At 46.9% G+C, this 14,993-nt stretch overlaps 1 protein-coding gene across 3 annotated transcripts; it reads right to left on the bottom strand.

The window, feature by feature from the left end:
• Positions 1-286: 286 nt before the first annotated feature.
• On the bottom strand, positions 287-12,280 carry U2AF1 (U2 small nuclear RNA auxiliary factor 1). 3 transcript variants are annotated; one of them, XM_037144568.2, is made up of 8 exons: positions 12,149-12,280; positions 9,394-9,481; positions 6,508-6,574; positions 2,319-2,368; positions 2,086-2,184; positions 1,475-1,608; positions 1,286-1,378; positions 287-567 (listed from the first exon to the last, which is right to left on the bottom strand). In XM_037144568.2, exons 1-8 carry the CDS (start codon positions 12,190-12,192, stop codon positions 429-431), a joined length of 714 nt encoding a protein of 237 aa, XP_037000463.1. In that variant the 5' UTR covers positions 12,193-12,280; the 3' UTR covers positions 287-428. The 3 variants fall into 3 exon arrangements, with proteins under 3 accessions (XP_037000463.1, XP_037000462.1, XP_037000464.1); XM_037144567.2 differs by lacking the exon at positions 6,508-6,574 and adding an exon at positions 5,615-5,681 and having other exon boundaries at positions 12,149-12,279; XM_037144569.2 differs by lacking the exons at positions 9,394-9,481; positions 12,149-12,280 and adding an exon at positions 5,615-5,681.
• Between the last annotated feature and the right edge of the window lie 2,713 nt (positions 12,281-14,993).

The raw sequence follows: 14,993 nt of genomic DNA, 5'->3' as shown, positions 1-14,993 counted from the left end.
CAGTCTAATCGGTCTCAGGAGAGAAATTCTGGATCACCTGTTCACACGGAGACACCGAGAAAGAGACTTGGTTTTTTTCCTACGTGAAGTTTCTCCCAACTGGTAGGTGTTATATTTCAGAACCTAAGTTTAAAAAAACTCCACAACCCCCCCCCCCATGCTTTCATTTCTACCCCAAGCAATGGACAGACATTAATCTTCACCTCAAGGGCTGGCAATGAGTGTAGGTTTGCAAAGGAAGGGAGATTTAAAGCGGACTTTCCAGAAGAAAAAGTTAAACTGAGAATACTGTATCACTACAAATTTTATTCAGAAACCCATCTTTGTTTTTTTTAATTGTTTTTTTTTAAAAAAAATTCCCGTTATGAACTGGGCTGGTCAATCAACTACAGCACTTCCTAGCAGACATACGGTAAAAATGGCCTGGCTCAGAATCGCCCGGATCGCTCCCGATCTCTTGACCGCCTCCTGTCACGCTCCCGTCCCCCGCCGCCTCCACCGCCTCCGCCACGACCACGGTCTCTAGACCGAGAACGACGCTCCCGGGACCTCGATCTCGATCGATGCCTGCAACCAAGGAAAAGAGACAAAACCTTGGCATCCAAACATGCAACATAATGCCACAGTGACCAACACTTCCAAATACCCTATCGAATTGAAGACACTAATAAACAAGAAGAAATGCAGCCCACCTAACTGCAAGCCACAACTGTGAGTCCTGATCTCAGGTGCTAAAGGTGTGGGAAAAGGGCATTTCGGAACCGAGAGGCAGTGTCTGCCAGGCCGAGTTCTGTGGGGAGGCAGGGCTCTCTTTCGCCTATGCTCCCTTTTGCTGACAAAGGGACAGAGTCACGGACGGCACCTGTGTTTCCCGACATGGGGTTAACGGGACGGGCGAAAACAGTCTGTGCAGGGACAGCGACTCTGTGCCCTCTGACAGCTGGGTTGTGCGGGGGCGGTGCTGAGAAAGCTGCCAACCCCACAAAACCCAGGGCATCCCAGCAGACAGGTGCAGAACACAACGAAGCCCGTGACAGTCGCCCAAGAGAACGCTGCACGCGGGCAGGAATCCTGGTTGTTTCCCACTGACCCCTTCCTTAGTCACTGAGGCTCGCATGCAAATAGGGGGCGCACACACAGAGCACTCTTCAAAGACCACATTTTACTGTTTCAAAGTGTGCACTGCATTCTAAGACATGGAACAGAAATGACATTTAGCCAAGCTTTACTTTAAAAAAAAGGGGGGGGGGGAGACAAAAGAAAACCGCCACCCGCACACACTCACTTCTTGCGCCGGCGTCCGTACAGCTCCCGCCGCAGCTCTCTGGAAATGGGCTTCAGATGCATGAAGTTGCAGAAGCCGCCTCGTGTACACTCTCTGCGGGAGGGGACCAGAGACCGTCACAGCGCACACGCACACTGCGTACCCACACCCGTCCTCCCTCCCCCCCGCCGGCGGGCTGTCCACACTTACCCCATTTCATACTGGCGGCAGCAGGCTTCCCGGAAGTCGGTCACCGGGGAGAGCTCGGCGTGGATGGGTTGCCCATTGAACCAGCGGTTGTTCAAGTCAATCACAGCTTTCTCTGCATCTTCTTCACGGCGAAACTGAGAAGACCAAAGAAAAATGCTTGCTACCACACTTGAACAACACACTTGCAATGACTGAGTTAAGTACTTGTTGTGTGCTCACGCAGGTTAAGCAATTAAGGTGGAATAACGTAGCAGACACCTTCTATTTGCAATGAGGTTAAACTTGTGATGGTCCAAGATCATGGCAAACATGTGGTCTTGGCTCTCCAATTCGGTTGGTCAAATGAACAAGTGTAATGATTTCTGTAGGCAATTACAGTTTCATTGGAAGAAAGCACACACCCCAACCGACTCCTCCCCAACAGTCTCGAGCAGCCGTGGAGGTGCTCGCCGCTGCACGCGGCAGTGCACCGCCCCTCCCGCAGGCACGGGCGCCTGCATGGGCTCGCACCCGCCCGAAGCACTGAGCGCTCAGAAACCCAAGGCTAACGGCTGGAACAGCCAGGTGCCATCGCCAAGAGACGACACTCCCACACGTCACCCCCCGCCTACCTTCACATACACGTTTCCAACGAGGTGGTCCCCGAGGTTATCGCAGACGTTCATCTCCTCCACCTCCCCGTACTTCTCCTCCATTTCTGTAAAAACCTCCTGGAGGAACAATGGTGTTCACCAGTCACAATACGTTAAAGACGGAAGGCTAACTGAACACAACTCACTGCGAGTCTTTCCAGTAACGGAGAAAAGTTTAAAACCCCTCCAGACCGACGCCGCCAGTATCTCACCTCAAAGAACTCATCATAGTGCTCCTGCATCTCAACGTCACTCACGGCACCTGCGAACGACAGAAACCTTGCTGGTTAGGGCAGGGCTGGCCCGAGGGAGCGCTGTGCTCACACCAGCCTGCCAGTGACACACCCGGGGCTGTCTAGAGCCCCCGGGGCCGCGCGCACAGCCAGCCGTTACAAGTGCCACAGCGTGGCGAGACCTCCCAATGCCCATGACAGTCCCCGCGCTGGCCATTAAAACCACACGTTTTAATCAGCATCAAAGGGCATTTTCGGAAAGTATGAGGAAAAAGTTGACTCTCAAAAATTTTCGAAAAACTTTTTTAAGACTTAAAAAAAAAATAGAGGCCAAATAATCACATTTTCCCCCTTCATTAGGTTAAAATGAAAGCTGAAATGAACCAGGGTGAATGACTGAAAGCTTATGTCCCTGACTCACTTCTCTTCACAGGTTTCAGACACATGGAGCGCTGTGAAATTCTTCCTAATGCGATTAAAGCCCGAGCGACCACGAACGCCCAGAGGAATAGTTACCCAGTTTATTTCCAGTATTTTGAATGCCCTTGGAATAATGGGAAAGTCACAGTGCTTTGCTGAAGAAAGCCTTTTTATTTTCTATTTTCCTCATTTTTTCTTCTCCGTAACTCACAGACATTAGGTGAAATTATGTCCATTCTGTGGGTGGATTTTGCAGATTTAAATTCTATCTCCATTATCATTTTTTTTACTCAATTTTAGAGTTGTTCTAGCCTAAATCCAAGAAGTCACAAAGCTGGCGAGGCAATACACTGATTTCCCAACAGCTTGAGTGGGAGCCTAGGAAGGCCGAGAGGCACCTGGGCCGGGCTGGCCGAGTCTTCGACTGCTACCTGTGGGGCCAGGGCCCTCCCAGGCCGGGCAGGCCTGCTGGCGAGACCTGCTGCAGGCCCTGAGCTGGGGTGGTGCAGGGCTCTCTGTCCCAACTGCTGCCTTGAAAACCTTTTTACTTTTAAGGACAAGAACTTTAATCTTTTGATTCTGAGTGCCTTAAGTTTGCCTCCTAATACTTAACCTCCCTGCATGTTAGTTCTTTTGCATTTATGGAATCCAAGTCACCTTAGAACCCAAACCCACTGAACATAGGCGGCAACTACACTCGATGGCCCGTCCTACTGGAAGGCTGTCAAGAATCCGTCTCCTCCCCGAGTAGAGGCCACGCTCTAACCAGAGTTAGGCAGACGAGCCCATTCCGAAGGGCAGGTCCCAGTGTTTAAATTCATGCCTTTCCCGCATGGAGAAAAGGAGAACAGAGGAACTGAGTCTCTACTCGCTCAAGGTCTGAGCGGTCTGGTGGAGACCCTAACGCCAGCTGTGCCGGGACATCCGTGTTCTGCTGTACAGAACACGGAATGTTGTATTTCGTCAACTCTGGACAGGTGCACTTGAAAATGCTTGGAAGCAGGCATGTTTTATCTTTTATACTTAAAAATTTTAAATCTATCAAAATGAATCGAAAAGCAGAGATGAGCGATTAAAAACTAACCAGCTAAAAAATAATTTACACAACTCAAAATACTTTAAGTAATACAATCTGAAAAACACCCAGTTTTCTTACGGAAACATTCTTAAACTGGGATTCATAATTAAGTTTAACATAAGCACAGAAAACCCATGTTTCTATGAACGAAAGGGTATAGTCAAAGGAATCATCACTTTCAGGAAAACCGATGAACCCAAATGGCTGAAATTTTGTTGGAAGGGTCTGATGCCAAATGTTTCAGGTTGTTTATCATTTAAATTGATTTCCTTTTTAAACTGTAGTCAGAATTACATTTGATTTGTACAGCCTGGACCTGGAACTAGAACATTTGTGTAGCTAAACTTATTTTGTTGCACACATGGAACAAGAGCACTACGAATTTCAAATAAAGACACCAGGAAACTAACACAACATTCTTTTGCCAATAAAGAACCCACAGTCCCCAAGTAAACAAGCAGGGCAAAGAGTTATGAATTGTTGTTAGTCCATTATCTACTTTCCATTCGTTTAATTTTAATCAAGTTCATATATAAACATTTTCCTCCATCTAATTGAGATTACTTCTTAAAAAACATAGGAACCGAACAAAAACCAGGTACTTTAATCCAGGGGCTCCTGAGTCAATCCTGCCACCATCAGATCTGGGGACAGACTTCTCCGCCACCAGGTCAGCGTTACCAACTGAAAACTTTTAGTGTCCAGGCAGGGAAACCCACCCTGCAGACCCGGGCGCTCCTGCGTGTTACCGGGAGACCTCCAGCGTGGGGATGGGGAGAGGAGGTGGTAGCCGCTGGGACCTTCCCCCCAGTGTGGGTCACCCATAAACAGAGGGGCTCTAGGCCAAGGCTGCACTGGATTTAGGCCTGCGCTACCAGGTCACCTTTGACAGCGTCTCCTGTTAATGTTTACACCTTTCAAACCAACTGGTGAATGAGAAGCAACTGCCCTGTGGCTCAAACCCCTTGGCTGTAACAGAAGTCCAGAATGCTCATCCCAATTTATCCACAAGTGACTGTTGACTCTACAGCTTGACAGTTTTATTTCAATTTCAGTTTTTGTTTTTTGAGCTATCCAATGATACTGGTACCTTGTTCTCCACCCCAGTAAATACAATATTCATAATTCAAATGTTTACCAATACATGAAGAGACAGATAATGTCTACTAAATGCCCAGCTTAGATCGATTTCCCCACCAAGCACCCCGTATTTTCCGAATGCAGTGAATCAATTCCTGAAGTGGAGACAGCTGCATAAAGTACTCTGGCTAAAGCCTGAATGAGCACAGGGCTGGTGCTGAGGGACACTCAGAGGACTCTCACTTGGGAAAAATTCTCAGAACAATGTTCTCACAATTAAAGCATGAGCTCCAGAACGGAGGTTAAGGGGGAAAAAGTCTAATAAGAAATAAAATCTGAGAAGTGATGCCAGGACAACTTTTCTAAGTAAGAGACTTTCAAGAACTGCTGCCCTCAGGGGGAAGAACTCAGCTCCACGTTTCACTCCACGGCTACTCTCCCCTAGGGGTGGTCAAGGCACGGGGGTGGCAGCCCCAGTCAGCTGTAAGGGTGCTCTTTGCAGCCACCACTTTCCTTCTTGGGTCAGTGGGCAGGGGCTCAGATCTCTGACCAAGGCTTCCGCGGGGCGGCGGGACAAAAGCCCCCGGCACTTCCAGCGGAGGCGGTCCTCGACACTAGACAGCAGACCAGGTGGGGTGGACGCTGAGCTCTGACACGCAAGCCCAGGGAACCGGGGAAGGAACTTGGATGAACTTACAGCGCAAACCGTCAGCAGACTGGGAAGAGTTTTGAGGGTTACGGTAAATGTTCAAGAGGGCAATGGTCTGAAATACAAAACGCAACAACTTTATATTATGGAAAATTAAATGTAAACACTTAACCGGTTTCCTGCGGCGATCGTTTCAGTCGAGACTCAGTGCTGAAAAAAAGCAAGTTATTTCTTTTGAGGCAGAGATGCTTTCGATGGAGGTCTCGGAGCACCCTGCCTGGCACTGCCGTGCACAGAGATCCCATGATATGCTGGTATTGTATTTCCGTCCGCAGGGCGCACGTTCTCCATTTCAACCTTCCAAGCCAGGGAGGAGTGCAAGTGACTCGGCAAGCTACCACCAAGACATTCTTAGAAAAACTTTTAATGGACAACTGAGAAAGAAAAAGTGCCCATGTGAACTGATGACATAATTACTGTATTAGAGAAATACAATAATTACATATCATGAAATCTCCATTTCCTAGAGGAAAAATTGTAATGTTGAAATAAAACCCATGCTCATTGGGCAACTTACCTTAATGATTCCTAAATATTCCTAAGAGTATTAACTTTACAGAAAGAACTTAATAAATGCCAGGGGTTCAGTCACTGTAAAGACCAATGACCGGCTGATAATGTTCAAATGTCACACGGACAGACCCCTCTCATTAACAAATGTCAATCAAGGGAAGAGACCTGGCCAAGCGACCTTCCCTAGGACAGCCTCCTGAACTCGGCCAAGTATCAAGTTCTTGCTGTACACGCCAAGGACTTCCGCCACCTTGTCCTGTTTGCAACAGCTCTATGTCAGCAGCTCAGAAGCCAACATTGTGTCTCAATTAAGAGTGGGCTCTTTAACACCATTGTTTTAAAAAAATTTCTCCAACTGTGGGACTTACAGTGTGAGCCGTCAGCCGTCTGTGCACTGTTTTGGGGATTACGATAGATGTTTTGAATCAAGATGGTCTGCGGGGAAAAAAAAATAAAAAGGGGAATTCTACTGGCTGCTGTGCATATATTAGACAATTGCAAAGAGACAACTTGCTCGCAAATGGCTCAATGCTTCTTTGCTTCCCACAAGTCAGACAATTGTCTTCTTAAGAGAACACCTAAACCATCATATTATGAAAACAGAGTTTGAGCAGTGACTTAGCTCAAGTCAGCCAGCAACCAAGAAGAAACTGTAATCGTCACTTTGAGTAGTCCCACATTGTGTTTTAATGCACGATAAATAGAACATTAGCATTTTCCTGTACTTTAAGCTGGAGACACCAAGATGTTGAAAAATTTACATCATAATCACATCCCCATACAAAATTCTAAAAACCACCAACCAACCAACCAAACGTATGACCCGACTATGTGCGGTCTCCCCAGTCCTCTGGTCTCGTGGGAAACAGGCACAGCTAATGGCTCTCCTAACTCTCACGGAACCTATCAGATTTACGTTTTCTTGGTAGGGTCTCTGTTTACATAATACAATAGCTTAAAACATTTGCTCTTTTCCGATCCTTCTTTTAAGGGAAAAAAATCCTTTTAGCCCTTCTGCTTTAAACTGGATCAGGCAGACTTGAAACCTTACATTGTACCGTTCTTCTTAAAATCAAGTTGTCTGAAAAAACAAACCATGTTTAAGTTAGTAGACTAATATATTACACGAATTTTAATGTCCACATCACTGTAAGAAGCGTAAAAAGAAACCCACACTGAATTATGCTAGGTATTTATAAGCTGAACCAATAAAACACATACTTTAGAAAAATAAACGTTCAGTTTCAGCAACATGTATCCAAAGCAGTTCTTTAAGTGGTCTCACAGAACCGACCAGGTGCAGTCCTAGCTACCTTTAAAGGGGAGGGGGCGTGCAAACACCCCCAGCAAAGGTCTGCGGCTGCTGCTGGGAAACCCGCTGCAGAGAACTCTCCACAGCAGGCCCTCCACTCAGGGCCTGGCACCTTCCCCGGGCCAAGGAGCACTGCCCCGAGGCAACTCGTCTTGGGCCTCGGCTGTGTCCCAGAGCTGACTTAGTGTTTCCAACTGGAATTAACCAGTGACAACTCCGATAGAAAGCTATAATGAGCCCGATTATTCACCAGATAAATACCTTTAAGGTTTCACCCAGGCAACCTGCCAGTGCTGGCTGTTTAGTGAAAGAGCTGTCATTTAAAGGGGGCAATGCAGTGCCATTAAAATCGGGGGTGGTTAAGATGACCTAACATCAACCAACCAAATGAAAATGAGATGTTCAAGTTAACACATACAACCGACCCCACAAACTTTAATGGCATCATCGCCTGTTTTGATCCCAAGTGCTCAAACTGACTTGACATTAACATTTCAGGTAATAGGTGATTCAGAAACAGAACAAACCAGGCGTCTCTGGGAAAAGAAAACTGTAACGGGGCAATTGCTCTTTCAGCCCAACACTTAACACATCTGTAAGTAACCCTCCAAAATCCAAGAACTCAGAGGACACTGAAGGTGCTCGGTAATTACTCAATCTATGACCACAAGTTTAGTGGTGAGATTTAGTTATATACCAAAGCACTTAAAAATTAGAACAGAAAATTTAAAGCAAATTTCCCAATATTCTGAAACTTGAGACATGTCCAAAGCTATTAAAACATAGATATTTATTATACTAAACACTTGGTAATCAGGAATAATGAGGGAAGGCAAGCCATCACCCCCCCCTTTTTAAAAACAAATTAAACTGTGGGGTTTCCTATGGGCTCAAATTAGAAAATACTAAAGCCTTTTCTTACACCAACTGGCTGCCTTCCCTAAACGCTCAGACATGTGAAGAGACATGTGAGCTCCGAGCAGTGTCTGGCAGCATCCAGGGGCAGACAGCATAGTTGCCCAACGGTTCAGAGGCTGCACGACCAGACTTCGCAGGTGGGCAGAAGGAGCTCAACGGCCCTCAGTCTACAAAGACTGCAGTAAAAATTCTTCATATTCCAAATGTTCTAGCACACATGGGCATAAGTTTTCTGTTAGCATTAGAGGTGCTTTCTCCCTTTATTATAAGTCAGCACTTACAGGGTACAAAATCGTGCCTCTTCTTCAATTAATCAAAAATATAAAAAATCATGATTCTTGACTAAACCAAATCAAAGCAGACCTAAACCCAAGGTAACAGGCATCTCTCAATTTATTGAACAGACTGGCTATAAGTAAGTGACGTGAATGCCCATCTTCCAGTGTTAAGTTTCTTCTTTAATGTTTCTATGCCATGATGTAACTTCCATCTCCTTGACTAGGGGTCTGAAGGAGGGGACATACCCTGCACGCAGACCCGAGTGCAGGGCACGATGGGTCTGCCGGCAGTCACCCCGCCTCTCCTGGAGGGGAGGGTGGTTCAGTCCACATCTACGGCTTGGAGAGCAAAGAGCAGAAAGCCCACCCTGAGTCTCCCATGCCCGAACAGGCTAATGAGGGCTGGCACAGCTGCCCCGGGTGCATGTCTGTGAGAGGGCAGGGAGGGTGGCAAGGCAGTAAGGACCAGTCACTGTCAACGTGCGCACAGCAGAACTTCGTTCTAGCAGGTTTCTCAGCAGTACAAACAGTGAGTGGTGCTCTTAGACCTTCCACCGGGGTGGCTCACCAGCCTCATCCTCACTGCCACAGGAGAACACACTCATTATGAACACAAATGGAAAACAAACCAACCAGACCAATAAAGGCCCCACTTATATATACATGTTATTAACTGGCTCTGTAAAGTGTATCAAGTTCTAATAATTTATGTGAATAAAGAAAATACAGAAAAAATAAAAACAAACCTGGCTAAAGGTTGGTTTATTGTGCAACCGAGAGCATCTGTCTCCATGACGACATGCCCCAATTTTGAAATAAAATGAACAGTTGACTCTGTAAAGGAAAATAAGAATGAATTATTTTGCTGGGAAGACACCAAACATGAAAATATGTCATCAACATGATACATGCTATCAAACGACTTTGCAAAAATAAAGGCACATCATTTTTGATTGGCAGCAGATATCCCTCCCCCTACATGGCACTATCTTAGGACTCCTTAGCTTCGTATCTGCCCCTCTGCGAATTGTTTCAATGAAGAGTACTCACACCCAGTTCCTCCTTATTCAAATCCCTCCACTTTTGACTTCTGCTTTATTGTTTTCTTGTAAGTGAAATATTAGTCTAAAACTGAACTGAACTTAAAACGTATCTGTTCTTTAGTCTTCCACGATCATGATTTCTCTTCAGGACACTAACACAGTGTAGTGAGGGTCAAGATCCTACCCTGCTACTAGCTGCCTGGACTTGGGCAAGTCACCCCACCCCCGGGGTCTTAAAAGCTATCTGTAAAGTAAGGAAAATGCCAACCAGGCACTGTTCTGAGTATCAGCTGTCACGTAGGTATGCCTCACGCAGTGCTCATTCAATGCAATCATTATCTAAATAAAACAGAAAATAAAGTCCAGGGTCTCTCACCATGAGACCAGACCAGTAGGAAATTTCCACAAACAGGTCTGAAGTGAGTAAGTCTTCTGGTTTCACTATATTAAAAACAAACTATCAGGGAACTCAACCTCCACCTCTGTCCCTACTGCAAAGCCTTCCCTCAATGCTGGCCAAATACTGGATGACCCAGATCAAATCCCAACTAGCAATCCAGCCAGTGTGATAGCAGTGCCATGTGACTTAGCAGATCTGTGGTCAACCATGAAAACTTACTAGATGAGTCCCATTCAAATTTAGATTGGCCGAGGTGGGAAGGTTACCCTGTAGATTCAATTTTTTAGCAAGCACCATACTTGAACAGCCAACCCAGAGTAAAGACAGAAGAACTTCAATGAACTCTGAAGGGCCACTGATTTGTTATTACGTCACAATAAAGTTGGGAAAGTCTGAACTTACCAGGGGAGGAAAATGGTTGCACTACTATACATGTTTGCAAACTAACCGTGTAGGTCTTACTTAAGATTACCTAACTTGAGTATACAACCTTTTATCTTCAGAGTCCCCGGAAAATGAAGAGCTCATTTAAAAAAATAAAAATCTCAGAATAGGCAAAACCCTGTCTGAACAAACAACATCCAACTATTCCACAATCAGAACAATCCTCGTTCCTATGCTTCCAGAGACGGCTTTCATTTGGTGATGTCCAGTTTAACCACCCCATCCTGTCTCTCTGAAATGAGAACAGGAATAACTTAGATTAATCAACCAAGTTCCCTGAATTAAAACCATGGCTTTTACAATGCGGCTCGGAGAGGTAGTTATTGCAATAAAACCATGTAGTAAGAGTTTTATAGAGTAACAGTGAAGACACCACCTGATAGTTTTTTTTAAACCACAATAAGGAAATAAAAAGCATCAGACTGAAAGCCTATACTAATATAAGACAGAGAGTGAAATTAACAATGCATGTTCTTGTCCTGCACTCACAGAAACCTTTCTCCAAGTGGGGCTGGTCCATTCAATCAATTACATTTAAAGGCAAGTTCCCCATGGTACTTCTCTGTGAGCCCGAAGCACTCAGGTGCACATTTCTTCCACAGCATGTAACATTTTTTGATGCCTTTTACTTTAATTATCCTTTACATGCATGCGCCCCCTCTTTGAGAACAAGATCCAAATTTTTATCCACCTTTGAGTCTCCAGAGATTGTATTTGGGTTGACACCCAAGTGACTATGACTGATGATTCTGTCTTGTGATTTTTTTGTTAGGAAAAAGTATACCCCCCTCTTCCAGACAACACAGAAGATTCTATCATGTGTAACAGAAGACATTTTTACAAGATGTATCCTGGAAAATAGAAACAGTTTAAACAGTCTGAAAAAAGTGGTACTATGACAAACTTACAGGTTTACCATTAAAATTATACATTCACATAAGCCTTATATAGCCTTGAAAAATCCCAAAGAACAATTACTTAATAAAAGAGTAGATTAAGCCAGATGTTTATTCTTTAGGTTTTCAAAATAAGAACTATTCTCTGGACGTCTGAAGACATTTTTAGTCTAAATTTCAACACGTGCAAAGGTGGCACTTAAAGTCAGAATTTTTAACTTTTAATCTAACAATTAAGGAAGGCATCCAACCTTTAAAAAAGGGGGCACCCCCCTTTTTTCTTATTTTGGAACTGCGTCTTCAAACATTTTAAAACCTCAACAATTAGGACCCTACGTTATCTGACAATAAACAGCAGCGAGATGTGTACTAGAGCTTCCCCGACACGTTAGAGACTGAAAGTTGGGGGGGAACTGTTTAACACTGACAACTTCATTACAACTCGAGACGGCTTCCGAAAGCCACGCCGGCCCACTGGGCCGTACAGAAGCGCCGCGCGGGTAAAGGCCGCGCCGCCCGGGCGGAAGGCCGCTACCAGCCCGCGCTCCCACAGCCGGCCCGCCCGCCGGAACGTCCACGAGGCGGCGGTGCGCGGCTCCCGAGGCCGGAAAGACCGACGCGCTCCTCCCCCACCCGCCCAGGCCGCCCGCCACCGCTCGGGGCCCGCTGCCGTGCCCGCCCGCCTCCCCAGCCCGGAACTCCGGCGGGCGGATCTTACTTGTCTTTCTCGGTGCCGAAGATGGAGGCCAAGTACTCCGCCATTTCCCACCCGCAGGCGCCGACACTGCTGCCGACACGGCCGACCCAGCCCGACGCCCGCGGGAGACGTCACCCGGACGCGACGACGCTCGCCCCGCTCCCCATGGCGTGGGGTTGCTGCCCAATCGGGTGAAACGCTGCCTGCGCCTGGGCGGAGCTTGGGGCGCGCGGGAGGCACTATCTTCTGGGCCGCAACTTCGCGTGCTGCCCGCTGGCGCCTCCTGCCGGCGTGTTCTGACCCCTGCGTCCCCAATCCTAATCGCGGCCTGGGGAAACCTAACACGCTATCAGGGCCGGGAGAAGAAGGCGGTGGGCGAGGGGCTTCTCCACGCCGTCACCTGGGGCTGGGTCCCCGGCTCCAGTTCCTAGGCTGGGCCCGGTTGCAAACTAACCGTGTAGGTCTTACTTTAGATTACCTAACTTGAGTACACAACCTTTTATGTTCAGAGTCCCCTGAAAATGTAGAGCTTATTTAAAAAAGTAAAAATAAAAATCTCGGAATGGGCAAAACCCTGTCTGAACAAATAACATCCAACTATTCCACAATCAGAACAATCCTCGTTCCTGTGCTTCCAGAGATGGCTTTGGAAGATTAACCTGGAAGAGCCAGGATGTCTCCCTGTTTTCAGGTGGTCCGGAGAGTCTCTTCCTGGCAGTACTTAGCTTAGTGTGTGATTGAACAATCGGGACCAATCTCGGGGGGTGGGGTGTGTGTGGGGGGAACAGACATCACTAGAGTCCTGCTTGGATTCGAGGGGAACAAGACCAGAGAGGAGGTGGTGATTAGAGGAAGAGTTTGGTTAGTGAGAAACGACTGGGCCTGACGGGCACGAGTGGCTGGTATAGTGCTCAGAGTATGGGGCGCAGGCTGTGGAAACAAATGGACCACTGCTAACTACTGTGATGACTACTGTGACCGTGCCCCCCCATTCCATATGTTGAAGCCCTGACTCCTAGCACCTCAGACTGTGACTATAGTCAGAAGGGGGGTCTTTACAGAGGTAAATTGGTTAAAATAAGGCTGTTAGAGTGGGCCCTAATCCAATCTGACGGGTGTCATTTTGAGATGAGATTAGGACTCTGGGACAACACTCAGAATCCAACGAGCCAAAGAGACGCCTTGATCCCATCTGGAGACTTCGGGTCCCCAGCACTGTGAAGGAATATATTTCTGTTAAAAAGGGGTTTTAAAATTGTGAGGTCTAAAAACATATTAACACATTTCCTCCCACCTTTTAAGTTCTGATAGGTTAGGCTAATAACCAAATTAACAGACAGATTACCAAGAGAAAAATCAAAGTTTAATATGCATGAGCATGGGGAATTCACATAGGCATGGTAATTCCATGAAAATTCCAAAGACAGTGAGGCAACACTTGGCATATAAGACATTTTTTGGACAAAGGAGAAAGGAGGGTGGACTGGGGTATGGTATCAGATTTCAGAAGTGAGAACGGGTGATTTACCAGGAGTTGAAGAGCAGGAACATACAGGACAGGAAAATCCCCGAGCAGCAACTGAGAAACAATGGCACACGGGGTATCTAGCTAATAGGCGCCTCCCTTTACCACAATTAATTCAAACTAGGCTAAGGCAGCATCTTTGTATCATTTTCCTGAAGCAGATTTCTCTAAATCTCTTGGGCAAGGAAAAATGGGGAGGGCAAACCCTCCCTCTGAGTCTTGTTTCTTAATAAACCAGCTTAAAATCAGTATCCCCCAAACGCAGTTTAAGGTGGCAAAACTTTGGTCCTCTCAGAAGGAGGTAGCTGGGAGGGCTGGGGCACTGAGTCTGAGACACCCCACTGCCCTGGTCTGGGGAGGAGCCTGCTGGTCCTGTTGTGTGTATTCTGACCTCCTTCATTCCCCCAGTGACACCTGGAACTCCATGTCAACGCTGCCTGCCCCCACCAACTGAGTGGGACCTCACTGTTGTGCTCCTGGGAGGGTGGTGAGTGTATTGACAAGGTCATGGCCTGAGCTTCCAGACTGCTGCTTGAGCAGCCACTGGGGCGAGTCAGCACCTACTAAGGCAGGAAATGGCTGAGGAGGAGCTGATCTGGGTGTAGTTCCGGCCTCCGTGAGATGCATACACGTGTTACTGTTTCACAACCTTAACTTCCTGCTCCTGGATCCCCACAGAGAGAGGACAAGTCATCCCCCGTTCACTTCTTGGGGCTTGGCCCTACACCTTGCTTTGCCCGTGGAATTCTAGGGGACAAAATGTGAGCCACTTCTGAAATAGCAGGTCCCAAGTGTCTGCTCCCTTGCAATCCAGGCCTGTAGAAGTGCAGGGAACAGGTCAGAGCAGACAGGCCTGCGGCCCGAGTTGGCCCAGCAGGTGAGGGAGCTGGGAAAGTGCTTGTTTGTAAGCCACGTAGATTTCAGGGTGGGCACCGCAGCCTGAAATCTGACTAATGCGGCAAGGACGTGAATGGCCTACCGGGGTTCCCAGTAGAAATGACCAGCGACCCTTTGTGTGGGGGGTGGGACAAAGGGAGGTTGACAGTTGTGATGCAAAAATACAGTAATAACACAAGAATAAATTGTGTTTTGCATACAGCTGTAAACCTCCTTTTGCCCACGCCTGTGTATCTGTCTGATAGAATATTTGGGGATGACAGGTACACCCTGTGTCTGTGCTATTCAGTGACGTGGGCACTGACCCCACATGGCTCTTGAGCACTTGAAATGTGGCTAGTGTGAGGAAGGTACTGAAGTTTAAGTTATATTTTAATTAATTTAGACTTAAACTTAAGTGGCCACATATGGTTACCGGATTGAGGCATCTAAAGTTGCCTTGGC

The sequence above is a fragment of the Artibeus jamaicensis genome, unplaced genomic scaffold (assembly GCF_021234435.1).
Source record: "Artibeus jamaicensis isolate MK-2021 breed Jamaican fruit bat unplaced genomic scaffold, CSHL_Jam_final scaffold_474, whole genome shotgun sequence".
Taxonomy (NCBI): domain Eukaryota; kingdom Metazoa; phylum Chordata; class Mammalia; order Chiroptera; family Phyllostomidae; genus Artibeus; species Artibeus jamaicensis.
The sequence above is the reverse complement of the archived record's forward strand: the minus strand, read 5'-3'. Positions and strand labels throughout refer to the sequence as shown.